Source organism: Stegostoma tigrinum, chromosome 16 (assembly GCF_030684315.1).
Source record: "Stegostoma tigrinum isolate sSteTig4 chromosome 16, sSteTig4.hap1, whole genome shotgun sequence".
Classification (NCBI taxonomy): Eukaryota; Metazoa; Chordata; class Chondrichthyes; order Orectolobiformes; family Stegostomatidae; genus Stegostoma; species Stegostoma tigrinum.
In genome coordinates, this window is record NC_081369.1 from 16,145,957 (window position 1) to 16,173,948 (window position 27,992).

A 27,992-nucleotide genomic window follows, 5' to 3' on the forward strand; every position below is an offset into this window, starting at 1 on the left:
CTGTGAGGAAAGATTGGATTGACCTTATATTTAGTGGAATTCAGAAGAATGAGAGATGATATTGAAATCTATAAGGTCCTGGGGATACTTAAAAGCATGGATGCTGAAAGGATGTTTGGCTGAGACCAAAACTAAGGATTAGTTTCTAAAAACGGGATTTCCATTTACAATAGAGATGAGGAGCATTTTATCCTTCCACTGCAAGTCCATGGAATTGTATTTTTCCCCAGAGCAGGTTGGAGGCAGTCACTGAATTTTTTTTGAGTGCAAGCTAACTAATAATTGATTAATAAGGGAGTGAAAGTAATGTACAGAAAAGTGGATTTGAGGCAACAGTCAGATTAACAGTAACCTTATTGAAAGATGGAACAGACTCAAGGGGTTGCATTTCATTGGACAGCTTCCTCAGAAACAGTTGTAAGATGTTAAGGCATATATGTTAGTGGTTGCGCTGATGCATTACCTCTTCTACAGCAGTGTTAGTGTTGGTTCCATTTAGTACAACTTACTTATGTGAGGCTGGATTTTCAGCAATGACAAGCCAACATCATATGAGTGCTTGTTGAAGGACCTTCATTTATTGGCAGAATTGTTGCTCAGTACTAGCAACAAGTTTCACCTTGTGAAACAAGAATAACAACTGAACTATTTTGATGCCGAAAAAATATTTGTCTAGTTAGAGGGCACTGTGAGATAACATGGAAGGGAAACGTCAGAAGCAGTAAACTTGAGAACCCGTGCATTAAACCAATGGAAATAAATGTGATAATGGGAACTGCAGATGCTGGAGAATCCAAGATAATAAAATGTGAGGCTGGATGAACACAGCAGGCCCAGCAGCATCTCAGGAGCACAAATAAACGTGACTTAATTTTAGGCATTGGCTCCGATTCAGGGGGCATCTTTCTTGCCTCCATACCAGGTTTAAGTCCCTCTTGACAGATTTGAACACATAATTCAGGATGAGAGCTCATAGCAATACTGAGGGAGAGTGGTACTAACTGAGGTGCAGGGCAATATTAACCCAGGGATTCACCTCTCTTCTCAGGTGTATGTTAACTGCCCCATAGCCCCATTTGAGAAAACAAAGGTGTTAGCTTTAAATGCTTGTGAATATTTATTCTCAATCAACATCTTAATGTTTGCAGTTTCCTTACATTGCACATGTGAACACAAGTTAAAAATGCTTCATTAGCTGTAAAGAAGGCTCAGTGGCTGTTTGATTTGATTGGTTTATTTATTGTCACGTGTACCAGAGTACAGTGAAAAGCTTTGTTTACAGGCAGATCATAGTAAGTAAGCATGTACAGATTATGGGGTGGGAAAAAAAATCTAGACAGGCACAAGTTATATTGCACAAGGAATGCACTAGATAAGATCAACAGTATTTGAAGGTAGAGAGTCCATTCATCAGTCTAATAACAGAGGGAAGAAGCTGTTCTTGAACCTGCTGGTGCCTGTGTTCAAGCTTCTGTATCTTCTGCCTGATAGAAGTTTAGGAGAGCATCATCAGGGTGCTATGGGTCTTTGACGATGTTAGCAGCCTTTAAAAAGGGATGTGTAAATGGATGACAGTTGGCTTCTGTCATGGTCTTGTCCTTATTTTTGAGGGAGGCGGCCCAGGTTCAAGTCCTACCTACTTCAGAGGTGTGTAATAACGTCTCTGAGCAAGAAGTGAAAAGTGCATACATACATCGTGATGTCATAAAATTCCAGGTTCAAATTCTACTCGAGGCCCTGATAATGAAAGTTAAAGGTGAATATTGGGGCAGCACCAGAGTGTCGTAGGTGCAGTACTTTTGGATGAACCATCTGTCTATCTTGGCCAGGACTATATTGAAGAGTAGGAGAGTTCTCTCACTATATTAACCAATATGTAAATATCAATCAACATCACAGCACAGTTATTCTGGTATGATTGCACTGCCATTTGTGTGAACTGCTGTGCACAAATGGGTTAGTGTTACCTACCTTACATTTCAAAAGTAATTCATTGGTTGTAACACATTGAGATTTATGAAAAAAGCTGCTATAAAAATGCAAGTTTCTCTCCTCTTAACCAGGTGCTGCTGAAATATTTCTGACATAGTTAAATCGAAGTTTCTCATTTTATTGCTGAAATCCTATCAGCGTACTTATTTATTACTCTGCTGAAACTACGTTCACAATAAGGTGTCAAGATTTTTGACAGCTTGGTACCTTAATCTGTGTGATTTACTGTTCTGTTCAGCAGCTAGGAAAGATGTTTTCAAAATAACAGAAAAGGATAGTTTAACTTTGCAGCAACCTACAGACATGAAAACGTGTTTTCAGCAAGTTTATCACGCAGTGAATTGTGTAATTCTTCCTGACCTTTAATCAGATGCACATGGCCATAAATGACAATATTCAATCTCAAGACGTGAATGCATAATTTGTGTTTGCCAAAGTGATGACTCTTTAATCACTCAGGTAGCACTATAAACTGTGCTATTATCAACTAGAAGCAGTTATTTTCTCATAACCGTGGGATTAAAATTGAGGAAGGGAATATTTTCACGCTTTGTATTAATTGTTGTCATTCCAATGAACTTCTTTTGGGGTCAAACAAGTCCCTGAAATAATTTACATTTGACTATTTTTGCAAAGTTGGGGTAGCATTTCCATCAACTTCAGCATTTCTTCTATCGATTCTGTTACATGTTGGACGTGAGATCTATGCCATACTGTCTAGGTTTCAGGTATGATTCTTATTTCATTCTTGATCACTTACTCTTGGCGAAGTGAAAACTGTAGTGCTCCAAATATGGCAATTGATGACTGGGCTCAGGAGAACAATATCATCCAAAGTTCCTATTTCAGCCTTCTGTCCAGACTCCTGCAGTAGTGTGTCAATGCTGACTAATGACAACATCCAACTTGGCTCTTGTGCCCGAGTACACTCCCTGCACTGATTCACAAATTAAAGATAGCCATCTGGGAGATCTGAAGATGAGTTATTACCTGATAAATCAAATAACAATAGTCCTTTAGCAGATAGCAGCTGTTTCCAGTTAGTGGCCAGACCCAGATACGCTTAGTATAACTTCCCATTCATCTTTGTTGAGCTGCTCTGGTAAAAATAGCACAGGCTGACAATGCTGAAAGCAACCCTTCTACAGTTTTACTGACATGGTCTGATGATTGAAGGCTCCGATGAATTGGCATGAAAAAGCTGAGAGCTAGAGCAGATCAGCCATGATCTTGTTGAATGGTGGGGCAGACTTGAGGGGCCAAGTGGTCCAATGTTGCTCCTAATTCTTATGGTTTGATACCATAAGAAGAACAGGAATTAGCAAACAACAAGCATGTTTTCAATCAAATAATTGAAATTTACTAGGGATACTTCCTATCCTCACAATAAATTTAGTCACCTTAACCACTGACATAGAATAGGCAAAAATTAAACACTGTTCTGATCACAAAACATTTGTTTAGGTACCAGAAATTCAGAGGGGTCTGGACCTGAAAATGGATCAGGTAGTAAGACAAAGCAACAGCATGTGACTCCAAGCTGAGGAATTAGTTTTCATGAAAATAGTACCATCTTTTGTTGTAAAATCATAACTGTGGCTTTCCATCCTGCTAGCAATGTTTTTAAATAAGAGTGGGTAGGATGTTGGAAGTTCTTTGTCAGAACATCATGCTGGAAAATGGGGAAGTGCCTTGGATTCAAATGATTTTCTTTCTCTCCTAATTCAGGTGATTTTTGTGCTATGTGAAGTTTCTTGGGAGAATCCTAGCCTTTAATAGGGATAGAGTACCAGAACAAGGTGGGCAATTACTTCCAGATCTAGGTGCTGCACTTTAGGCAAGATGAGAAGGCATTATAAATATGCAAAAAAGATTCATAAGAATTATTCCAGTTATAAAGGGAGAATACAATATCCTTTTATTGTCACATGTACTCCATTATAGAAGTGCAGTGAAAAGCTTAAACAATGTCTGCCTTTTTGTGGCAACATCTTAGGCACATTACCCAGCTGCAATTCTTAGATACAGCAGAGGAATAAAAGTAGTTGCATTATTTACAGCATTGAAAAGTAAGTTAAAAACAGACATCAATAAAGGGTTAACATTACAGTAAGGTAGGAAATTTCAAATAGACTTTACAGTGTAACAGCTCAACATAGACCACGTGCAGAGACCCTAACTGCTATCCCCACTCTGCACCAAGCTTCAGGCCACTACATACCGGCATTCAGCTGCTCCAAGTGCCAAGGCTGCCTCCTCTGCACTGGTCTCTGAATAGGACTCTCTGCCTGCGCGCTGCTCCGAGGCTCACAGCCCACGCGCTGTACCAGGGTTCACTCCTCGCAATATTTTGGGGCTCGTAGCCCACAGGCTGTACCAGGGTCCACTCCTCACAATGCTTCAGGGCTCGCAACCCACGTGCTGGGCTAGGGTTCGCTGCTCACAATGTTTCGGGGCTCACAGTGCATACGCTGGACCAGGGTTTGCTGCCAGTACCTGCCACTACTCCTGGATTCACCTCCGGTGATAAGGGGCGAGAAGAAGGAAAAAAAAAAGAAAGAGAGCAAAAAAAAGGGGAACAAAAAGGGAGGTGAAAAAGAACAGACAGAGCAGAGGAGCTCCTGGAGGAGCATCCTATTCGGCTGCTGGCTTGCCTATTTCACTTGAAGAACATTGCCTCTAAAAGCAAAATGTAACTGCAGACTAGCTTAGTACAGTTTTTAAATACAATCTCAACATCAAAAAAGTATCATAACTCTTTCCCACAGAAAAAGCTTTATTCCCGTATGAATATCAGACAAATGGGTTACATCAAGTAACTTGAGAAATTTTCATAAGTGCTGTCCACAGGACAGTGACATACAAAACACAGCCAAGATAATCACATACCTAACAGGAACACAAGGTTTTTAAACTACATATTAAACGCATTATACATTAAAACCACTGCAGTTACATAAGTGTCATTACTGTAAACAAGCAAAGCCAAGGAATTTGGAACAAAAGTGTCATGAGGTTAACAGTGGCTGCAAGTAATATGCTTAGCTTTGCACTTGAAAAGGACTGAGTTTAGAAAGAGATGTCAGACAAAAGCTCACCTGCTTTAGAGTGAACTATGGGTATAACTGGTCAGGAATTGGTGACTCAAATTTAGGATTTTGGTTGAAATCAGACAAACGTGAAGTAACATGTGAATGATCAACTTCACTCAGGCTTAAATTAACCATTTACACTTTTAATTTCTTTTCATGAAGGCAGTTCCAGTTGCACAGATGCAAGTAGCTCTCAATTACTTCATATGTGAGCCTAGTCCCGAATTGCACTGTATACGTTGCATTAATGAGCGACTTATTCAAATCGAACCTAGTCCCCTGTCCACTTACACACATCTAGCAGGGAGACTGTTATCATATCTTCATAGTTCCTCTGGACCAAAAAAAGAGTGCCATGGTAGAAGTACTGGCAGGCTGACGGAAGGCTGTAGAGTGAGCACTCCTTCCAGTTTTATAACAGTTGATAGGTGATTAATCTTATACACTGGGAGAGTTTGTTACCAAAGAATGTAGTAGGGGAAGCACTCAGTCAAGTATCCGACTGGATTTCAGAGCCAGAGTTCCAGTCTTCACTCACTGGGACTGGGTTGGGGTTTTACCACTAAGCCACATTTCAGTCCACACCAGGAGAATCACTGGTTAGCAGTTTGGGACAGGAATCACCACAAAACTTTCAATTCCCTCCCACAGCTCAAACTTCCAACCATCCTGAATCCTCGAAAAGGCTGGCCATGCATGGGTCGTATACATGACTTTCCAAATCGACGTGAATTCTTGCTCAAAGCTGGTCCTTCCTGACCTGATCAGCTCCACAAGCAGCTTATCTACTGAATCACATTTTTGGGCTCCCTACTGCAAGTCTGGGCAAACTAAATTCATTGTATGTGATGAGGATTTTAATTTTTAAAATGCTGTGCTGATATTTCACATGTATTTACAGAGTAAATCTTCTGACTATTTTGTTTAAATTATAAATATTTCTGACAGCAAGTTAGAATTATCTGTAAGGGCTAATGTGGTAGCAATGAAATAGCCAGGTATTCCCAGCTGCCACTTTGTAATTTCAAAATGAAAGCTGGAACAGCCAAATGGAGACACTAGTTAGATTTATTCAGAGCTACTGTATGGAACAAGTTTTTAAAAACTGGAACAAAACCAGGTAACTGCAAACTCATCTCACTGGAATATTGTGGAATATTCAGCTAGTGCATTGCTTTTAAAGCTGGAAATGAGAGGTCAGTTAGTAATAAAAACAGACTGCTGAAAATCTTGAGCAAGTCTGGCAGCATCTGTGTTGAGGGAAACAGCTAATGAGTCAAATCGAATATGACAATATTAACAGCCCTGATACGTGAAATTCTGTAAGTTCACAAAAAGAGTCAAATAATGAGATCAAAAACCTTCAACCAATTTTGAAACACTGAGATGATATTTTAGAGCTGTATGTAGTTTACAAATGGCCCATCAATTAGCACATGAAACTTCATTGTAAATAAAATACATTAGTGCTGAACAGAAGTTAAAGTGAATCAGCGAATCTTGCAGGAAAATTGCAGCAATAGCTACAGCTTGAAATTTGGGACAGGGAATAAAGCACTATTTTTGAAACTTCTGTTGAATTTGGTCCCACCACCTTGTGACTGTAAGTTACAAGTTGTGTTTGGAGGTTGCTAAGAAATGTTAAGGCACTGGTGAAATCCAAACACCTAAGACTCATTTTCTCAGTCAGTTTTTCCAAAGCTAAAGGGTGTTACATTTTCAGGAAAAAAAATAAAAATCAGCAACAGAAACTGTTTATTAATGAGTCCATTTATCCTCAACTGCCCTGTTCCAACATTCAGAAGAAATAAGCTTTCAAGGACTGCCAGTTAAGAGAGACATAAATCTAATAGTCCTTTTATTGACCATCATTTAAGGCTGTGAACATCAAAACTGTAACAGTCAGTGTCCAATCTTGTAGACTTTTCTCGATTCTACTTCTGAAGCCATAACAATGTGGCACTGTGTTTCTTCGCCCAAGATTAAGACCTGCTCAAAAAGTCAGTCATATTCCGAACCAATAGTAATACTGAGTTCTTCTCCCAAAATGTGTGTTTCGTGAAACCATTTATTTGTGTCCAACACAACTAAAAAGAAGAGGAAAACCAAGTTACCAAGCAGTGGTGGTATCATGTCAGCACCTGCTTAATTATTTAGCATGGTAAATGTCAGATTAACATAAAATTAAATTCTACTGATCTCTCTGTAATTTTAATCTAACATTTTGCCCTTGGGCTGTGTGCCTGACACTGAAGCCAGTTTAAATGTTAAGAGTATTAAAACAGCATTATGATATTCGAGAGTAGAACGTGCTGTATGAAGACCGATTGAATTTTGTTGCGCTTTCCAAGTCATTATGTTTTGTACCAAACTTTTTTATAAATTTTATGAATGAAATATTCATTTGCAAAATAGAAGTCAGATCAACGTTACAGTAATGCAAAGCTGTTAGGGGTGCTGTGTAGTATACAGGGTCTGTAGAAAATTATATATGAGCACAGGGGCTATAGTGAAAGTAGCAACTTCTCACATACACCACAAGTCAACTGCAACTTTGATAAGGATCAAAGTATTCATGCTACATTCTGCCAGATCTTCCCTATAATAAAATATACCATCTTGCAATTATGAAAATCACTAGATAGTCCAGTAATTGCACTGTATTCACGTTATTCTCAGTAATAGACTTTTGAAGTCTGACATTAATTAAACAGTAAAACTACTGGCGATTTTCCAGCAACATGATGAGCAGTCATTTGGATAACATCCTGATACTGATGCAAGGCATCCCTTCTTAAGGACATTAACAAGTAACCTGTTTTGTTCTAAGAACCTCAGAGTTTCAGATTAAGCATTGAAATCAACAGCTCTCAGCCTGGTACTTTGTTTCTATATTAGCTTGCTTTCATTAGCTTACATTAGCTCATCAATAAAAGTGCCATGACCACTTCAGTTACATGACTGGAAATTCAAATCTCAAATCATATGCTTCATTCAGCTGAGTCATCAATAGATTTATAGGAATTAACAGCAAAAATAATTAAAGCTTCTAACCTCAATACGTATTGATTCATAGCTGAATGGCTTTTTGGTAGATATACTGAATAAATTAAATTACCTCAATCAGGCCAACCGCAACAAAATGAAGAAATGAAATGTTGTATAAATTCATGTTGCTGGAAAATCCACAATACCCACTCTTTAATTAATGTGAAACTTCTGAAGTTTATTACTGAAAATAACATAAACATGGTGCAGTTACTGAACTATCTAGTCATTTTCATGATTGCAAATTTAACCAAATTACATAATTACACAAATCAAATGTGCATATTCACAGTGACGGAGTCATTTTGATGCAACTGCTACTAGAAACAATGTTGTAAATTGAACAGAAGAAAAGTAGAAGCAGGATTAGGCAATGTGGACCCTAGAATTTGCTCGGCCATTTGATAATGTTAATGGGTGATCTCATCTGGGCCTCGACTCCACTTTCCTGCCACTCTCCACAACTGTTCAATCCATTACCAACTAAAAATGTGTCTGTCTATCTCCTCCTTGAATTTACTCAACATCCTGGCAACCAGCACACTGTGGTAGCAAATTCATTACTGTTTAAAAGATGTAATTCCTCATCTGTTTTAAATCTGCTACCCCTCATCCTAAAACTATGGCCTCTTGTTCCAGATTACTCCACAAGGAGAAACATCCTATGTCTACTTCATCATTCCTGTTTAGCATCTATATATCCCAGTTAAACGTCCTCTCATTCTTCCAAATTGCAGAGAGCATTGGCCTAAACTGCTCAATCTCTCTTCATCTCTACCCCTCTGAACTGCTTCCAATACATTTACATTCCTCCTCAAGTAAGGCAATGCCATACTCCAGGTGCAGTGTTACTAAATGTCTTATAGAATTACAACAACACTTCCCTACTCTTATACTTTTTCCCTTCAGCAATAGGTCCCAAATTCCATTTCCCTCTTTATTGCCTGCTGTGATGGCATCCTAGTTTTTTACGACTGATGCACAAGGACACCCAGATCCCTCTGCACTCAAACACTCTGGAGTTTCTCTCCATTTAGACAATAAGTTCTCTTTCTATACCTCTGACCAAACTTATCTACACCAAATTTCAACTATCAAATTTTTGTCCATTCATCTAATCTGTCCACATCCATTTATAAATATCTTATTTCTTCATTGTAACTCACTTCCCCACCTATTTTACTGTCAGTTACAAATCTGGCTATAATACTTTTTATCCTTACATCCAAATCATCAATAGAGACTGCAAGTAGCTGCAGTCCGAGGACTCAACCCTGTGGCACCTCACCACTTATGTCTTGCCAACAAGAAAAAAAATTATCCAGACTCGCTGCTTTCTGCTGGTTAGCAAATCTTCCATTCAAGCTAACAAGTTACCCCCTAACCACATGTGATCTTGCCTTGTGTATTAACTTTTTGTGTGTCACCTTATCAAATGCCTTCTGGAAACTGAGGTATCATTACAGAACTCAAAGTCACAGCTTTCTTTGTATTGTTCCCTTGTTGTGCTATCACCAGAAAAAGAGTTCATGGTGAAGTGGCCTTGCACCAATAACTAAGCAACAATAAATGTTTGCTTAGTAAGAACCGCTGGTTTATACCTGGTCATTCTAACAGCTCTTTGTTCCAGTCAAAACTTCTTTCAATTTGTATTTCTTAGTTACAATGGAAAACATTCTTAGAAGTGCATTTATGGCACAAAAGAATGCTTTAGTAATATGTTTGGTGCAAGCTGCTCAAAAATAGTAAATTGGACTGCATCAGCTGAAAGCATAGAACACTTATCAAGTAATAGTGAGTAAACATTTAAACATATCTAATGAGTGCTCAAAGAGCATTTTACCAAAAGTATAGCACAGATACAGTGGGTGTTTGAGCTGTTCCATCTTCCCTTATCCCGAATATGGGTTCAAAATAGAAAACAAAAAAGTAGAAATGAAATATGTTAACATTAAACCACTACACGAGACAGAAAGAACTTGCAGAGATTTTCAAGACTTTTTGACATCGAAATGCAGTACCTCTGAAGTGTTTGCTATTGTAATGTCAGAAGCAATGTATTAAAGGCTAACTGGTTGAGGAATAAATATTACCCTGGAAATCAGTAGAATTCTCTTGCTGTTCGTTGAAACCTGTCACAGATCCTTTAGATCTACTTGATGGGGCAGATGAAGCCTCCATTTAATGTCCCAAGTGTGATAAACAGTGCATCTAATAACCAGGCTTTGAACTTTATAACATTTTTAACACAGTAAAATGGTCCAAAGAGTTTCACAGGAGTGTTATCAAAAATAACTTGACAGTGAACTACATAGAGTTCTTACGGTGGCTGACCAAAAGCACAGTCAGAATTGTAGTTCCTAAGGAGCGACTTAAATACAAAGAGAGGGGTAGGGAGTTTTACTAACATAATTCCAGGGTTTAGGATTGAAGCAGAAGGTTAGCATAACGGCGTCGTGAAGGAAACAGAGGATGAGGAATCAGCCAGTAAAGTCTTGAAGGATTGCAAGGTGAGAGATGTGAAGGGACAAGGCCTTGGAGGAATTTCAACATCTGTAAGAAGTTTAAAATGAAGGCATATCGATATCAGAGATCCACAGAGATCAGGAAACACAAGGGAGGGGTGAATGAAGCTTGATGCAACTTGGAACATAACAGAGTTCTGGTTGATCACAAGTGGGAGGCCAGCTAGGAGAGAATTGTTTCATGGGGCTCAACTGGTCCAAAGGCATGGATGAAAGTTTCAGCAGCAGCTGGCCTGAGGCTGGCTGAGAAAATAGCAATACCAGGGGTGAAAATGGCAATCTTCGAAACAGGGAGGTTGGAAGTTCAGCCTCAGATCAAATAGGTCATTGAGGTTGTAAATCCTTCAGTTCATCCTCAGATAGCGGTTGGGAAGGGAAACAGAAACTATGATCCGATAAACAAGGTTTGTAGAAGAACGGGAGCCAATAACTTCAGTCTTCCTAGTGGAAAGTTTCAATCATGCGACAGTGGATACCAGAGAAACAGAATGACAAGTCAGATGGATTAAGTGATGCAGCGGAGGTTGAGTGAAGCTTCTCAGCATTAATTTGGAATTGACTCTGCTGCAATATTATCTGAAAACAATCTTACTCTGGATTTTCTGTCTGCTCAAGTCTGACTCCACTCCTAGGCATAGAGTTTTGTTTAATGTAATTTGTATAGAATTTGACTCAGGTATCCAGGTAACAGAACAAGTTTGTTTGGTTCTTTACATCTCTTAGGCTACATACATCATAGTATTCTTGCTGAATAACAATAACTTCCTCCACAGAAGGGTATTCCAAAGAATGCTATGTTTTTTTCTTTTCCCTACTCTTTTCTCTCCTCCAAGGTATGGTCAAGTGTAACCTTTACCGGAGTCATTCAGGTGCCAATGTTGCCAGCAACATGTGCACACACAGTGAAGCCAGCCTCATTTCTCTCTAGTTCTTAAATGTTCTAAGTATAATTCAAATCATAAAGTTTAAATAATGAGAAAGGACAATAAACCTGGTTAGAAACAGTAAGAGGAGCCCACTGCATCTTTGGTATCTTATTCATATATGGTAATTTCGAACTGAAAATGATATAACAAAAACTAAAAGCTTTATCAGTGAGAAATGCATGAATGATTTGATAAAGTCATCAAGGAACAAAAAGTGACAGACTGAACGACCCACCTTTTCTGCAAATATCAATACAGGTTCGGCAAGCACAGAATGAGGCTAAGTGCCACGAGTAATACTAGTCACCTATCGATGTTTGGATGCATGATGAGTGAGAATTTACTGAAAGCCTTTAAAAGCATTTGAGCGAGAAGGTGGGAACTATAAGTCAGCAGAGTCTCTTGGAACTTACTTGACAGCATCTTCGGTAGGAAAGAAATTTCCTAAAGCCATTTTCCAAAGTCAAAATGAATTTTCATTCGGTTTTGTATCTCTCCCAAGAGATTATGCATCTCAAGCCCAGAGGATCAGCAGCAAGGGACGGTCAAATTGCTGCAAGCCTGGACGATCAGAGGGAAAAAGGAAAAAGAGCAGCAACGGCCATGAGCCTGGAGGGGTGGCAATGAAAATGTGGGCTAGGGAATGGAAGAGTTCATGGCCCAGATCTTGGGTGTTGTTCTGCTGGATTTTTCTTTTACAAATAGTTCATATTGTTCAGTCTTATTGAAAATTGTAGATGACACAGGTCTTGTATTAACATGATTCATTCTTTTTTGAATGAGTTGTTTGTTGCAGCTGTAGATCAATGTTTAATTTGGAAACAGTGTCAAAGTCCCATGGTCTATGGCTCAAAATGTGGCTTTTTGTGTAGTAATACTAAGAAACAATTAATATTTAGAATTTTTATGACTTTTTATGTGCTTTCTATAAATAGTGTCCTTGCACCTAATGCTTCAGCACCTGTCATGTTATTGGTGCCTTTATTTTGCATGATATGCATGGAAGGACCTCGCTTCGGGCTAGTTAGTAATGTGGTATTCTATAACAGTCACAATGTAGCACTTGGCAGGTGTTTATCACATTTAATACTGTAGCACCTTTAATAAACAGAGAAATACCAATCATTTAACACCAAAAAACACCATTACTACAAATCATGCACCAATGAACTCTTGGCTACAGTTCAATTACAATAACTGAGCCAATCTCTGACCAATGAGAATTCTGTGTTCACCTCTCAGCTCTGTTAATGAGATTCTCTTTTCATCTAACCATTTATAGGATCCAACTGGATGACTATAAATTATTTAAGTACATTTGTTATTTCCGCTTCTCGATTTTGCCCTTACTCTACTAAATCAGTATCTTGGGCTTTGTTATTTTTTCAAGTGTCCACAGCCCTTCACCCATTGCCGAGGGGTGCTCCTAAACAGGAAGAGATATCAGACTATGCCACCACATGGAGCATCACAGCAGAGACATCACATTTCTACTCAGCAGCTGTTCCTATACATAGACTTTTTTTTTACAAGATTCCTTGTCTCGCTCACCAATCACATTCCCCTACCTTATATTAATCCCTATCTTGGGAAAAGTATCCCCAAAGTTACTTTTATTTTCAAGATCTTTCAGAGTCTGACCCATTGCTTGCGATTGGGTCACGACAAATGAAATCTTTGTTCCTTCACTTTTATCTTTCTCCTCTCCCCCAACAGATCAACTATTCAGTCACACAGTTGAAATCAGTTAATTTCGCAAAGGAAATAATGTGGAACATTGTCGCAGTGCAACAGCCATCAGAGCTCCTCAGTTCTGATTTAATAAGGCACTTGTACATCCTATAAGCACTGAAGGACACTTTAAATAAAGATAAATCTTAAATACAATTTGTTCTGCTTTTCAGGTCACAATGATGTTAATTCCTCTTTCTGCAGTCACTCTGCTCAAGACTCTGGTAAACACTGTTGTTCAGCTGGGTAGTCGTCTCTAAAATTTAGTTCAAAACACTATACTTTTTCAGAAGATGGTGGCATAAATTGAAGTCATTGTTTGAAAACTATCTGGAACAGCTCTGAGCGTACACAATTGAACTTCCTGTTATTTGATCTCCAGCCCAACAATAAATGTGTAATTCAAATATAATGCTGCATTCAGGGAGCAGCTAAAACCCACTGACAGACTGCCTTTATTTTTGATGTACAAAGTGAATTATCCAGTATTACACTTCAATAGCTCACTGGGCTGGTACTCAATAGCGGGACAACTACTGTAGAAACGAGGCTTGGGACAGACTCAACTGAAAGTCAGCATGGAAACTAATCATCAACTGATGACTGATTGCATAATAATAAATTGTAATGTTCCATTTTCAGGCAGTACTGGTATAGCGTGACAAGCCTGAATTGTTAAAGTAATCAAGTTGAAGCGAGGGCCTGTGGGAACTCTGGACCCAAGGTGTAATCTTGGTCCTCGTGAATAAGACTGTGAATTATAGCTGTAAATATGAAGTTCAGGAGTCAACTTTCTTTCCAATATTGGAAACTTTGGTTAGGAGTTACAAGGGTGCTGACAGGAAGCACGGGCAACACCATAGTACTTACTGATCTGCCCAGGGTACACAATGGCTTCCAGAGAAGGGCAATCATAATAGCATTCGGCTGGAGGTTCCAGCTTCCAGTGTTTGATGCCTCTGATTTGGGCCTGCCATGAGGGGTTATCTACGTCATCAATCTAAAAGGAAAGATTCAAATTAGCAAATAATTTTACCAACAAATTTAAGGAATTCACATGACAAAATCCTAAGTTTTGTGATCTGTATGCAGCAACAGGTTAGATGGCTGAAGATTGTAGGCCTTAAGCTAAGCCTACATCAGTAATGGGAAGCAGGCAAGGACAAAAATAACTCCTGTGGTCCATTCATAATGCATGTGTTTGCAATTGTTTGTAAGTCAAAACAGCATCACAAAGTTGGAGTACAATTCAAGTGTGAAGGCACAAACTGACTCAAACACAGCTAAGTGAGGCTCCCTCATCAAAGAAGAGCAGCTCTGTTTCATTCTGGCATTAGGCCATGTTCCCGTTCCATATTTGGCTACATTGATTAATAATTATTTTGAATCAATATCCAAGGTGTAAATCCATCCTTTAACAAATCAGACATTACAGAAGAACTGAGGGATTAAAACAAAGTCAATACATATTCATCTTACACATGAAACCCTTTACATTAAAATTTGATTTCCAGCAAGATTAAATGTATTTTCCTCCTAATCTGAAAAAATTGTAGCTTTACATCTTAAAATAAACAAAACAAGGTCACAACTCGGATGCTTTAAAATTATTTTAAAATGTTAATGCCGGTATTTCCATGCTTCAGCACTATTGCTCATAAAGTAAATGAGAAAGGAAAATCTGAATCCTGTCTCTATATGGGAACAGCAGACACGATGGAGCAGCAAATGGAAACACCTGCATCTTGAAAACAGTTTAACATCTGGCCTAAACGCTTACAGTATTATAATCAAAATGACCGTGATCTTCTGAAAGGAAGACAGTCGTTGCAGCAGCAAATGGAGGAGTTGCACGTCGGGACCACGTGAAGTTCCGATGCAGTTGGTTTCACAGGAACCATCCCGGAAGTTGAAACTTCCGATGGGTAATAACCCGGGGTCTGGAGACCTCTGAAAAAGTCCCCAGATCTGAGTTAGGCGGAGACTTCGGATGGTTCCGACTCACTTACCTTAACAACGAGCTGTAAAAAGTTAGAGGAACCGAAACCTGTTTTAATTCTTGGCTAACTATTAAACTGACCTCAGCATCACCCCAGTCCCCAGACTCATCACGAAGATCCCGCAGATCACAATCCCCTACCCAGATGCCCACGGAACCCAACCCGATGTGACTCCTGCCCCATTTTTTATTAGACTCACCTCAACAGCCTCAAACTCCCACGATCCAAGCCCCACCCATCATCCACTTGCCACCATTACACCCCCGCAAATTACCAGGCAACTTACATTCATCCACCTGGCTCATATAATTTTAACCCATTGGCTACACTATCATCTCACCAACCTGGAATTCTACTCCGTTGCCTGTCGCTTAACGCACCATTTAACCATACACACTTACTTTCTTTCACTAGCTGTCAAAGCGGTTTTTAAGGACATTTAAATCACAGGATGTAACACTACAATGTAAAAGGGGGTGTGATTTCAGCACTCATCCACGCCACTGCCTGCTGCAAACACTCCTAACCTAGTCCATGCTGCTTCGGCTAAGAAGGCTCCAAGCCCGAAGCTGACCAGAAAAAGATGAGCGGGCTCCTTTTAGTCTGATTTCAGTCAGAAATGGAGATTCTCACTCAGCTGAGAAGGTTTGGCCTAATGTGCAGCACAAAGGCAAAGCATTAGAAGCCAGGTGAATGCATAAAAATGCAGCCTCAGATAAACCAATGGTTAGCTCTACTTTGTGCAAACATGAACCAAGATTTTCAGAATAGAAAAAGTAGAATTGATTTTTCATTCACGGGAAAGCATTCTAAGGTCTCGACACACACAGCTACCAACAAGCCTGGAAAATGAGAAGAGGTCACGACAGGACTTGTGTTGTTCTCGAGTTGGTTTGTGGTTGAGGTGGTGGGAACCAGGTTGTCATTAGATGTAAAAGGAAAACCATCTTAGTCAATTTAAGATAATAAAGTGTGAAGCTGGATGAACACAGCAGGCCAAGCAGCATCTCAGGAGCACAAAAGCTGACATTACCTGCCGAGACCCTACATCAGAGAGGGCGATGGGGAGAGGGTTCTGGAATAAATAGGGAGAGAGAGGGAGGCAGACCGAAGATGGAGAGAAAAGAAGATAGGTGGAGACGAGAGTATAGGTGGGGAGGTAGGGAGGGGATAGGTCAGTTCAGGGAAGACGGACAGGTCAAGGAGGTGGGATGAGGATAGTAGGTAGGAAATGGAGGTGCGGCTTGAGGTGGGAGAAAGGGATGGGTGAGAGGAAGAACAGGTTGGGGAGGCAGAGACAGGCTGGGCTGGTTTTGGGATGCAGTGGAGGGAGGGGATGAGCTGGGCTGGTTTTGGGCTGCGGTGGGGGAAAGGGAGATTTTGAAGCTGGTGAAGTCCACATTGATACCATTGGGCTGCAGAGTTCCCAAGCGGAATATGAGTTGCTGTTCTTGCACCCTTCGGGTGGCATCATTGTGGCACTGCAGGAGGCCCATGATGGACATGTCATCTAAAGAATGGGAGGGGGAGTTAAAATGGTTCGCAACTGGGAGGTGCAGTTGTTTATTGCGAACCGAGCGGAGGTGTTCTGCAAAGCGATCCCCAAGCCTCCGCATGTTTTCCCCAATGTAGAGGAAGCCACACCAGGTACAATGGATACAGCATACCACATTGGCAGATGTGCAGGTGAACATCTGCTTAATATGTAAAGTCATCTTGGGGCCTGGGATGGGGGTGAGGAAGGAGGTGTGGGGGCAAGTGTAGCACTTCCTGCGGTTGCAGGGGAAGGTGCCGGGTGTGGTGGGGTTGGAGGGCAGTGTGGAGCAAACAAGGGAGTCACGGAGAGAGTGGTCTCTCCGGAAGGCAGACAAGGGTGGGGATGGAAAAATGTCTTGGGTGGTGGGCCCCGCACAGCCCGTTTCTATCTCCTTACCAAAATCCACAAACCTGCCTGCCCTGGTCGACCCATTGTCTCAGCCTGTTCCTGCCCCACCACTCATCTCCACCTATCTGGACTCCATTTTCTCCCCTTTGGTCCAGGAACTCCGTACCTACGTCCGTGACACCACCCACGCCCTCCACCTCCTCCAGAACTTCCAATTCTCTGGCCCCCAACACCTCGTTTTCACCATGCATGTCCAGTCCCTATACACCTGTATTCCTCATGCAGATGGCCTCAAGGCCCTCCGCTTCTTCCTGTCCCGCAGGCCCGACCAGTCCCCCTGCACCAACACCCTCATCTGCCTACCCGAACTCGTCCTCACCCTCAACAACATCTCTTTCGATTCCTCCCACTTCCGACAAAAGGGGGTGGCCATGGGCACCCGCATGGGCCCAAGCTATGCCTGCCTCTTTGTAGGTTATGTGAAACAGTCCCTCTTCCGCACCTACACAGGCCCCAAACCCCACCTCTTCCTCCGCTACATTGATGACTGTATCGGCGCCGCCTCTTGCTCCCCAGAGGAGCTCGAACAGTTCATCCACTTCACCAACACCTTCCACACCAACCTCAAGTTCACCTGGGCCATCTCCAACACATCCCTCACCTTCCTGGACCTCTCGGTCTCCATCTCAGGTAACCATCTAGATACTGATGTCCATTTCAATCCCACCAACTCCCACAGCTACCTAGAATACACCTCCTCCCACCCACCCTCCTGCAAAAATTCCATCCCCTATTCCCTATTCCTCCGCCGCATCTGCTCCCAGGATGAGGCATTCCACTCCAGCACATCCCAGATGTCCAAGTTCTTCAAGGAACGCAACTTTCCCCCCCGCAGTGGTCGAGAACGCCCTTGACTGCGTCTCCCGCATTTCCCGCAACACATCCCGCCCCCGCCACAACCGCCCAAAGAGGATACCCCTCGTTCTCACACACCACCCCACCAACCTCCGGATAAAACGCATCATCCTCCGATACTTCCGCCATCTACAATCCGACCCCACCACCCAAGACATTTTGCCATCCCCACCCTTGTCTACCTTCCGGAGAGACCACTCTCTCCGTGACTCCCTCGTTCACTCCACACTGCCCTCCAACCCCACCACACCCGGCACCTTCCCCTGCAACCGCAGGAAGTGCTACACTTGCCCCCATACCTCCTCCCTCGCCCCCATCCCTCCTCCCTCACCCCCATCCCAGGCCCCAAGATGACTTTCCATATTAAGCAGAGGTTCACTTGCACATCTGCCTATGTGGTATACTGTATTTATTGTACCTGGTGTGGCTTCCTCTACATTGGGGAAACCAATCGGAGGCTTGGGGTTAACTCCCCCTCCCATTCTTTAGACGACATGTCCATCATGGGCTTCCTGCAGTGCCACAATGATGCCACCCGAAGGTTGCAGGAACAGCAACTCATATTCCGCTTGGGAACCCTGCAGCCCAATGGTATCAATGTGGACTTCACCAGCTTCAAAATCTCCCCTTCCCCCACTGCATCCCAAAACCAGCCCAGTTCGTCCCCTCCCCCCACTGCATCATACAACCAGCCCAGCTCATCCCCTCCCCGCAGTGCATCCCAAAACCAGCCCAGCCTGTCTCTGCCTCCCCAACCTGTTCTTCCTCTCACCCATCCCTTCCTCCCACCTCAAGCCGCACCTCCATTTCCTACCTACTAACCTCATCCCACCTCCTTGACCTGTCCGTCTTCCCTGGACTGACCTATACTCTCCCTATCTCCCCACCTATACTCTCGTCTCCACCTATCTTCTTTTCTCTCCATCTTCGGTCTGCCTCCCCCTCTCTCCCTATTTATTCCAGAACCCTCTCCCTATCGCCCTCTCTGATGTAGGGTCTCGACCCGAAACATCAGCTTTTGTGCTCCTGAGATGCTGCTTGGCCTGCTGTGTTCATCCAGCTTCTCATTTTATTATCTTGGATTCTCTAGCATCTGCAGTTCCCATTATCTTTTAGTCAATTTAATAAAGCTTGCTATTATAAAAATAAAAGCTGTCTGCACACGTTACTGCCAACAATTTATAGCAACAGTTAGTGCCAAGTGAATAGATACTGAACAAAAAAAAGGGAAAGTGATGTTGAAATTGTGCAAATATGTTAGAACACAGAATGGAGTATATGAGGATGTATTAAACAAACTTAAGATGCTGATAAATCTTTAATCAGGGGAGGCAATGGCCTAGTGGTATTATCACTGGACTATTAATCCAGTGATGCAGATAATGTTCGGGGGACCCAGGTTCAAATCCAGACATGGCAGGTGGCGGGATCTGAATTCAGTAAAGTACCAATTAAGAATCTAATGATGACCATGATTCCATTGTCAGGAAAAATCCATCTGGTTCACTACTGTCCTTTAGGGAAGGAATCGCTACCTGCTCTGGCCTACATGTGACTTCAGAAACACAGCAATGTGGTTGACTCCTAATTGCCTTCTGGGCAAGTAGGGATGGGCAACAAATGCTGCCTAGCCAGCAATGCCCCTCATACTGTGGATGATTGAATTAAAAAAAAATCAGTTAGAAGGTTTTAATTGATACCTGAATTTCTTTTAAGTCACTTTCCTGAGAGAACTAAAGGTTTTACCGTTGTGAAGAAGAGGTGACATGTTAGATCAGACAATATATATTACGTATGAGGCCGTATTTACAATCATTTTGCGTTTCAGTTTGGAGTCAGACAGATTTTATTCCCAAAGTAGCAATTTATAAAATGCTGCACTGGCCAACTGTCAATAAATTACGTACTTTTTAATCTGTTTGTGTTGCATGTGTGGAAGAGAAATAGAGAGTACATGCGTGCGAGGGACAGAGTTTGTGTGTGTGCGTGTGAGTGGGAGAGAAAGAAAGTGAGTGAGTGAGTGAGTGAGGAGTGAGCGAGTGAAATGCATGCACGCATGCTTGAGAGACAGTGTGTGTATGACAGAGGATCTGTGTGTGAGTTTGAGAGAGTGTATATAGTATGGCGGGGTCACCTGCAATGTCACATGAACCCATGATTCCGGTTGAGGCCATCCTCACCGATACCCAACGTGGCTGTCAGCCTCTGCTTGGTGACTCTGCGTTGTATCCCAAAGTCTGCCTTGGAGGACATTTACCCAAAGATCTGAGGTCGAATGTCCTTGACTGCTGAAGTGTTCCCCCACTGGGAGGGAACATCCCTGTCTGGTGATTGTTGCAGGATGTCCATTCATCTGTTGTCGTAGCGTCTGCATGGTCTCGCCAATATACCATGGCTCAGGGCATCCTTGCCTGCAGCGTATGAGATAGACAATACTGACTGAGTCACATGAGTATCTGCTGTGCATGTGGTGGGTGGAGTTCCCACATGTGAAGGTAGTGTCTATGTTGAAGATCTGACATGTCTCGCAGAGGTTACCGTGACAGGGCTATATGATGTTGTGGTCAATGTTGTATTGAAGGCTTGGTGGTTTGCTGCGAACAATGGTCTTTTTAAGTTTTGGCAGTTGTTTAGAAGTAAAAAGTGGAGGCGTGAAGAAGATTTTGGTGAGGTGCTCATTGTCATCAATAATGCGAAGAACATTGAGTAGTATCTCTGCTCCTGGGAAGTACTGGATGACAAAGGGCACCCCATCAGTTGTATCCTGTCTCAATCTTCTGAGGAGGTCATTACAGATTTTCACTGTGGCATGTCGGAATTGGTGATTGATGAGATGAGCATCCTATCCTGTCCCTATGAAGGCATCCTTCAACACCTTCACATGTCTGAATAAAAACCAAAAGAACTGCAGATGCTGTAAGTCAGGAGCAAAAACAAAGTTGCTGGAAAAGCTCAGCAGGTCTGGCAGCATCTGTGGAGGAGAAAACGGAGTTAACGTTTCGGGTCTGGTGACCCTTCCTCAGAACTGCTCTGAGGAAGGGTCACCAGACCCAAAACGTTAACTCCGTTTTCTCCTCCACAGATGCTGCCAGACCTGCCAAGCTTTTCCAGCAACTTTGTTTTTGTACCTTCATGTATCTGTATCATTCCTCCTCATCCAAACAGATCCTGCGTATGCGTAGGGTTTGTCCGTACAGGATGGCTATTTTAATGTATTTAGGATGGAAGCTAGAGAACAGCAGCATTGTGAGGTTATCCGTAGGCTTGCGGTGGAGTGAGATACTGAGGTGCCTGGCCCTGATCGATGTGCGTGTGTCCAAGAATGAGACTGATTCTAAAATGTAGTCCATGGTAACTCTGATGGTGGGATGAAACTTGTTGATATCGCTATGTAGTTGTTTCAGTGATTCCTCGCCATGAGTCCAAAGGAAGAAAATGTCATCAATGTATGTGGTGTATTGTGTTAGTTGGACGTACTGTGTAACAAAGAAGTCTTGTCCAATCCTGTGCATGAAAATGTTGGCATGGAGTCAAAACGTTGGCATGCTCTCTCTCCATGGACGCTGTATGACCCGCTACGATCTCCAGCATATGTGGTTTTCCATACAAGTAGATGTTACTGTTTCAAAAAAATCAGGGCCTGCCCACTTAAAAGAGAGATTAGATGAAAGCTTTTCCCTCAGAGGGGTGAGTCTTTTGAACTCTCTTCCTGAAAAGTTAGTGGAAGTAGTCCTGGAAGGCAGAGATTCTTGTCAAGCAAGGGAAAGAATCGTAGGAGTAGACAGAAATATGAATTTGATGTTACAATTTGTTCAGTGATGATTTTTTGAATGGCGTAGCAGGCTTGAGGGGGCTGAATAACCTAGTCATGCTGCATATTTTCACGAGAATAGGAATAGAGAGTTGGAAGTTGAAAAGAATGTATTCTTCATACATTCTAGAAAATGATAAAACAGTGAGACAAGAAATACAATAACAATTTAAAGAAGTGGCTGTATTTGAAATGAGTTACTAGGAATACAGCACAAAGACAAATTCAATGTTTTAAGGCTGGATTGGTGGTATGATAGAATACATTAGAATGGGTTTACCTTCTTAAAAATGTGACATGATTGAGGATTGTGTCTTACAGCAATCTGTCCATTTTCAGAGGTAACTACAAATAATATGTTCTAAGATGCCTCGAAACTGAAATTATAAAGTCTAATTTACACCAACAATGCAAAAGAGAGAGGCCCCAGTTTGTGTAGGCATTTTACTGCATAGGTAAAAAAATTTATTGCCAAAAAGACAAATGTAACTTAGTCCCAGTTTCTCACACTTACGTGCATGTGGGCTCCATGCCCTGGTACTCCCATGAAAATCCAATCCATTTTACTGGATTCAGAAATGGCTGGGATGAAATATGGTCGCTTATAGTGCTGTCTCAGGATACTTGCTGCACTGGAATCACAGTTACTCCTATGGAAAAAAAAAGCAGAATGAACAATCAGCAAATGGAAATGGCTTCCCTCTTCCTCCTGCAACTTCCACCCCATACCCTTCTATAGGTTGATTATGAATAGCAACATATACAACATGTACACAAGGAAGCAAGAAAGCCTAAACTGCTCCATATTCATCACCAAAACATTGCCCAGACTGGACATTGAGATAAACAGCTTGAGTGGGCTGGAAACATTCTCTCCTGATGCTGTGACTACATTCAGGCTTAGTGCCAGTTCTATGATGCATCCTGTTATACGATGTGATGAATGCCATTCCTGAATACTCAGTTATGATCACTTTGAAGATGACGTTGCTTATGTGAACTGTCAAGTGAAAGGAAGTGGCTAACTCGAGAGTGACAATGTTGGAATGCATAACCTTCAATCCTGCAAATCAAGGTACCTCTATATACCCACTATTCTAGTCTATAAATGAATGAAGAAATAACTTACATTCATCATATAAAAGAATTTAATCACATACTAAACAGTTAATGGATGAAAATATTCACATTTAAAAAACACTAATATATTTATGACAGTCGATCTCATGCTTGTCAGTCATTTGTGTTTCTCTAATGAGCTAGCTAGAACTATGGTAGATTTACCTTTAAGCAAGATAGCCACGCAATGAGAGAGTGAATAAGAGCCTACTCTTTACACACAAGATTTATCTACTGAGAGACACATTCCAAAAATGCATTTCCAAATCTCAATCAACACATTTATAGTTTGCTACTAATAAACAGGAACACAAGAGAATTCCGAAGTAATGCCACTACCTTTATACAATTAAACATCCAATTAATGTAACATTAACAATTCTGAGGAAGGGTCAGCGGACCCGAAACGTTAACTCTGTTTTCTCCTCCACAGATGCTGACAGATCTGCTGAGCTTATCCAATAACTTTGTTTTTGTTTCTGATTTACAGCATCCGCAGTTCTTTTGGTTTTTATTTAACATTAAACAATTTGTCTGTTTCACAATTTCAGCTCAAACTTTATTCTTAATATTGTGTGCTAATTGTTAACCAAGTGGTGATATGCATGTTGTAAACTGCCAGACTTTACACTGCAATCTTTCTTCAGTTCAAATGGAGCAGTATCCCGTGCAAATTACATATTAATAACAGCTATAACCACACACAGATGACACAGCCTCAACAGTCAGATTCCTGGGCTAACATATTTTGTTTTGGGCACTGGAGCTACTGGGATTGTTTAATTTAGCCAGCTTTATCACTAATCCCGTGTTTGTTTGGAAGGGACAGAGGTGGTAAAGGAATGAGTAGGGCAGATTTCCTTCATTATCTAATCATTTTAAAGCCAATGTTGTCTATATATTACAGCACCAACTTATTTGTGATGAATAAGTGGCTTAAACAATGAAACTCTACTTTAATCCACAATTACCCCAATACAACTTAGTACTTTTTGGTATCAGCATTATAGCTTGAAATGAGAACTGCGTGTGACAATCTGTCTGAATTTTCCTTTTTGCCAAGGGGTGTGTTTATAGATGTTACTATATCAGAAGAGTTAATGGGTAATAGTTACTGTATCCATTATTTTGTTAAGTTTCCAATCTGTTAAGTTATTCTAAATTCTTCTTTCTTTCATTGTATTTTAACTCGTGTTGAAATAAATTGCGTTTTCCTTACTGTTGAGTTGGTCAACCAGTTGTAAATCTGTATAAGGTCACCCTTGAATTTCCTACACTGCAGTGAAAAAATTTCCTGATGAAGGTTCGGCCTGAAACGTTGACTTCCCCGCTCCTTGGATGCTGTTTGACCCTGCTGTGCTTTTCCAGCTCCACAGTTATTGACTCTAGCTTCCAGCATCTGCAGTCCTTACTGTCTCCAGCCTTTTCAGCCTCTCCCTATAAATCAAACCCAGTTCTGCTAACAACCTTGTAAATCTTTTCTGCACCCAATTTAATAATATCTTTCCAAAAGCAAGGCCCAGTGTAGGCTGCCCTTTTCTTTCTGTTAGACAGACAAATCTCCAAGGTCCTGCTCATTTATTTTTCCATCTTCTTACAATTTATAATTCAGTTCTGATAACCACCAAATTATGTCTTCTCTTTCATGCCCCTTTCTTCTGGGGCAGCTGGGATTGCTGACTTGCAATCCACCCACTGTCCTCCCTCATCAGTCTCCCTGTCTCTGAGTGTATGTATTTCTGCATGCCTGTGTGCATGTGCATGCCTGCCTGCGTGTATATGTGCACGTATGCATGAGTGTGAGTGCACGTGTTTGTGCGCATGTGTGTGTGTGTATGTGCGTGCGCGCGCGTGTGTGCGTGTATTTTATGTGCGGATGTGTTTGCATTTATGTGTGGGGTGTGCATTTATGCGTGCATTTGTACCTGCACGTGTTCGTGTTTACGCATCTGCACGTGTGCATGTGTTCATATTTACATATCTGCACGCGTTCATGTCTACATGTGTGCACCTGTATGTGTTTACGAGTCTGCGTGCTCGTGTCTACGTGCCTGCGTGTTCGTGTCTACGTATGTGTTCATGTTTACGTGTCATTGACATAGACCATTACAGCACAGTACAGGCTCTTCGACCCTCAATGTTGCAGTGACCTGTGCAACCAATCTGAAGCCCATCTAACCTACACTATCCCATTTTCATCCGTATGTTTATCCAATGATCATTTAAATGCCCTTAAAGTGGGTGCATCTACGACTGTTGCAGGCAGGGCATTCCACACCCTTACTACTCTCTAAGTGAAGAGCCTACTTTTGACATCTGTCCTATATCTATTGCCCCTCAAGTTAAAGCTATGCCCCCTCATACTAGCCATCACCATCCAAGGAAAAAGGCTCTCACTGTCCACCCTATCTAATTGTCCGATCATCTTGTATGTCTCTATTAAGTCACCTCTTAACCTTCTCTCTAACAAAAACAGCCTCAAGTCCTTCAGCCTTTCCTCATAAGACCTTCCCTCCATACCAGGCAACATCCTGGTAAATCTCCTCTGCACACTTTCCAATGCTTCCACATCCTTCCTATAATGTGGCGACCAGAAATGTACGCAATACCGCAAGTGCGGCCACATCAGACTTTTGTGCAGCTGCAACATGACCTCATGGCTCTGATACTCAGTCTGTGTGTGTTCGTGCTGGTGCGTCTGTGCTTGTGTGTGTTAGTGCTCGTGCTTATGTGCATTCGCGTTCGTGTGTGTGTTCATGTTCGTGCTTATGTGTCTGTGCTGTGTGTGTTCGTGCTTGTGTGCATTCGTGTTCGTGCGTGTTCATGTTCGTGCTTATGTGTTCATGCTTATGTGTGTTCATGCTTATGTGTGTTCATGCTTATGTGTGTTCATGCTTATGTGTGTTCATGCTTATGTGTGTTCATGCTTATGTGTGTTCATGCTTATGTGTCTGTGCTTGTGTGTGTTCATGCTTATGTGTCTGTGCTTGTGTGTGTTCATGCTTATGTGTCTGTGCTTGTGTGTGTTCATGCTTGTATTTGGGTGTTCACGTTTGTGTCTATGCGTGTGTTCGTGCTTGTGTGTCTGTGTTCCTGTTTATGTTTATGTGTGTGTATCCCTGAACTGTGCAAGAACACTGAAACTGTACCACACACCATCCAATGTACCACGGCTTGGCATTGCTGTCCATGCCGGCGGCACGGCCGGCCTCCATACTGAACACATCGCCGAGGTTCACGAATTCGGTGTCATAGGGGAAGAACTGGCACTCGCTGGCGCTGCTGTCCAGGGCCCGGCTCTGGTTGTCGTAGATCCGTGTGAAGAACTCGAAGCTGAAGACCTCCCTGGCCGACCAGTTCCTCTGGCCGTCCTCCACCACCACCGGCTGCATGGAGTAGGCGTAGGCCCGCAGGAACTCCTCGTGGCTCAGGTTACTCCTCCGGTCGACGCCGGTGATGTTGCGGCAGACACGGCAGTCCAGGGGCCGGCGGAACGTGTTGTGCAGCTCGCCCAGGCCCAGGGCGCACATCTGCGTGTGGGGAGGCAGGCCGCGGAGCCAGAACCAGAGGCGGAAGCCGGGCTGGAGGAGGGGGCCTCCCAGGAGGAGCAACAGGAGCAGGAGAGCGGCCGAGACCTGCAGGCCGCGCCGGGAGCCGGAGCCCGAGCGGCCCAGCAGCTTCTGCACCGACGGCAGCCCCGCGATGTCGCTTTCGCTCAGGCCGCAGCGCAAGGCCAGGGCCACCAGCTCGGCCAGCTCCTCCCGGCTCGGTTTGCGGCCAGCCGCCGCCATGGACGGAGTTCACCCGCAGCCGCTTCCCAGATAACAACAAAAACACCGCGGGGCCGACATAAACGCCGTCTGCCCGAGGACACAGAAACCGTCGCCACCGCTTCCTGCCCAGCCGTATCCTGTGAGCCGGGCCCCTCTCCCGGTGCACCAATCTGTCCAACCGCCAGCCGCTCGCTCATGCGTCGTCAGGATGGCCGAGCGGTCTAAGGCGCTGCGTTCAGGTCGCAGTCTCCCCTGGAGGCGTGGGTTCGAATCCCACTCCTGACAACTGCCCGTGTGTTTTTCCTTGTCCCTCTGCTACCCGAGTGCAGCCGCACCATTAAAATCCGCCTCTGCCAAGTTGAACGGTGATTCTCGTTTGCCCCATTCTCCGGTTTCTCGTTTTAATGCGAGGAGATGAAAAAATTCACTCAGAGGATAGTGCAATTCTCTACCACAAATCACTGTTGAGGCCAAGTCATTGAAAGAGATGAGATTTATTTAGCTCAAAGCATCGCGAGGCATGGGCTGATAGATGTTCAGCCACGATCCAACTGGCCTGCTCCCATTATTCATAGTTTCTCTATAATTATTATCTCCTATGGCGCAGAGATGGCAATGAAATCACTTCCAACATGTTCCCTTTGAACAAAAGGAAAGTTGCTGGAAAAGCTCAGCAGGTCTAGCAGCATCTGTGAAGGAAAAAAACAGAGTTAATATTTCGGGTCCAACGACCCTTCCTCAGAACTCCTCAGTATCTGCAGTTATTTTGGTTTTTATGTCACCTTTGAACATCATCCCAGATGTTAAGCACCTAAATTAATGCAAGCTCTGGCAGCATTAGGCCAAATCAAAAAAAACTTTTAATTGTGAGAGATAGTAGGAACTGCAGGTGCTGGAGAATCTGAGATAACAAGGTGTAGGGCTGGATGAACACAGCAGGTCAAGCAGCATCTGAGGAACAAGAAAGTTGACGTATCAGGTCTAGAGCCTTCTTCAGAAATGCGGGAGGGGAAGGGGATTCAGAAATAAATAGGGAGAAAGGGGGAGGCAGTTAGAAGATGGATAAAGGAGAAGAAAGGTGGCGAGGGGACGGACCAAAAACGCCCTCGACCGTGTCTCTCGCATTTCCCGCAACTCATCCTTCACACCCCCTCCCCGCAATAACAACCAAAACA

The 27,992-nt window shown here is 42.6% G+C and overlaps 1 protein-coding gene and 1 non-coding gene across 3 annotated transcripts; one reads left to right on the forward strand and one right to left on the reverse strand.

The window, feature by feature from the left end:
* Positions 1-3,884: 3,884 nt before the first annotated feature.
* Positions 3,885-27,266, reverse strand: LOC125459795 (uncharacterized). 2 transcript variants are annotated; one of them, XM_048546653.2, is made up of 4 exons: positions 26,201-27,258; positions 22,440-22,575; positions 14,185-14,314; positions 3,885-7,171 (listed from the first exon to the last, which is right to left on the reverse strand). In XM_048546653.2, exons 1-4 carry the CDS (start codon positions 26,833-26,835, stop codon positions 7,086-7,088), a joined length of 987 nt encoding a protein of 328 aa, XP_048402610.1. In that variant the 5' UTR covers positions 26,836-27,258; the 3' UTR covers positions 3,885-7,085. The 2 variants fall into 2 exon arrangements, with proteins under 2 accessions (XP_048402610.1, XP_048402611.1); XM_048546654.2 differs by lacking the exon at positions 14,185-14,314 and having other exon boundaries at positions 26,201-27,266.
* Positions 27,020-27,102, forward strand: trnal-cag (transfer RNA leucine (anticodon CAG)). Its single transcript has one exon. It is a non-coding gene; the product is annotated as a tRNA-Leu (tRNA).
* Positions 27,267-27,992: the final 726 nt, after the last annotated feature.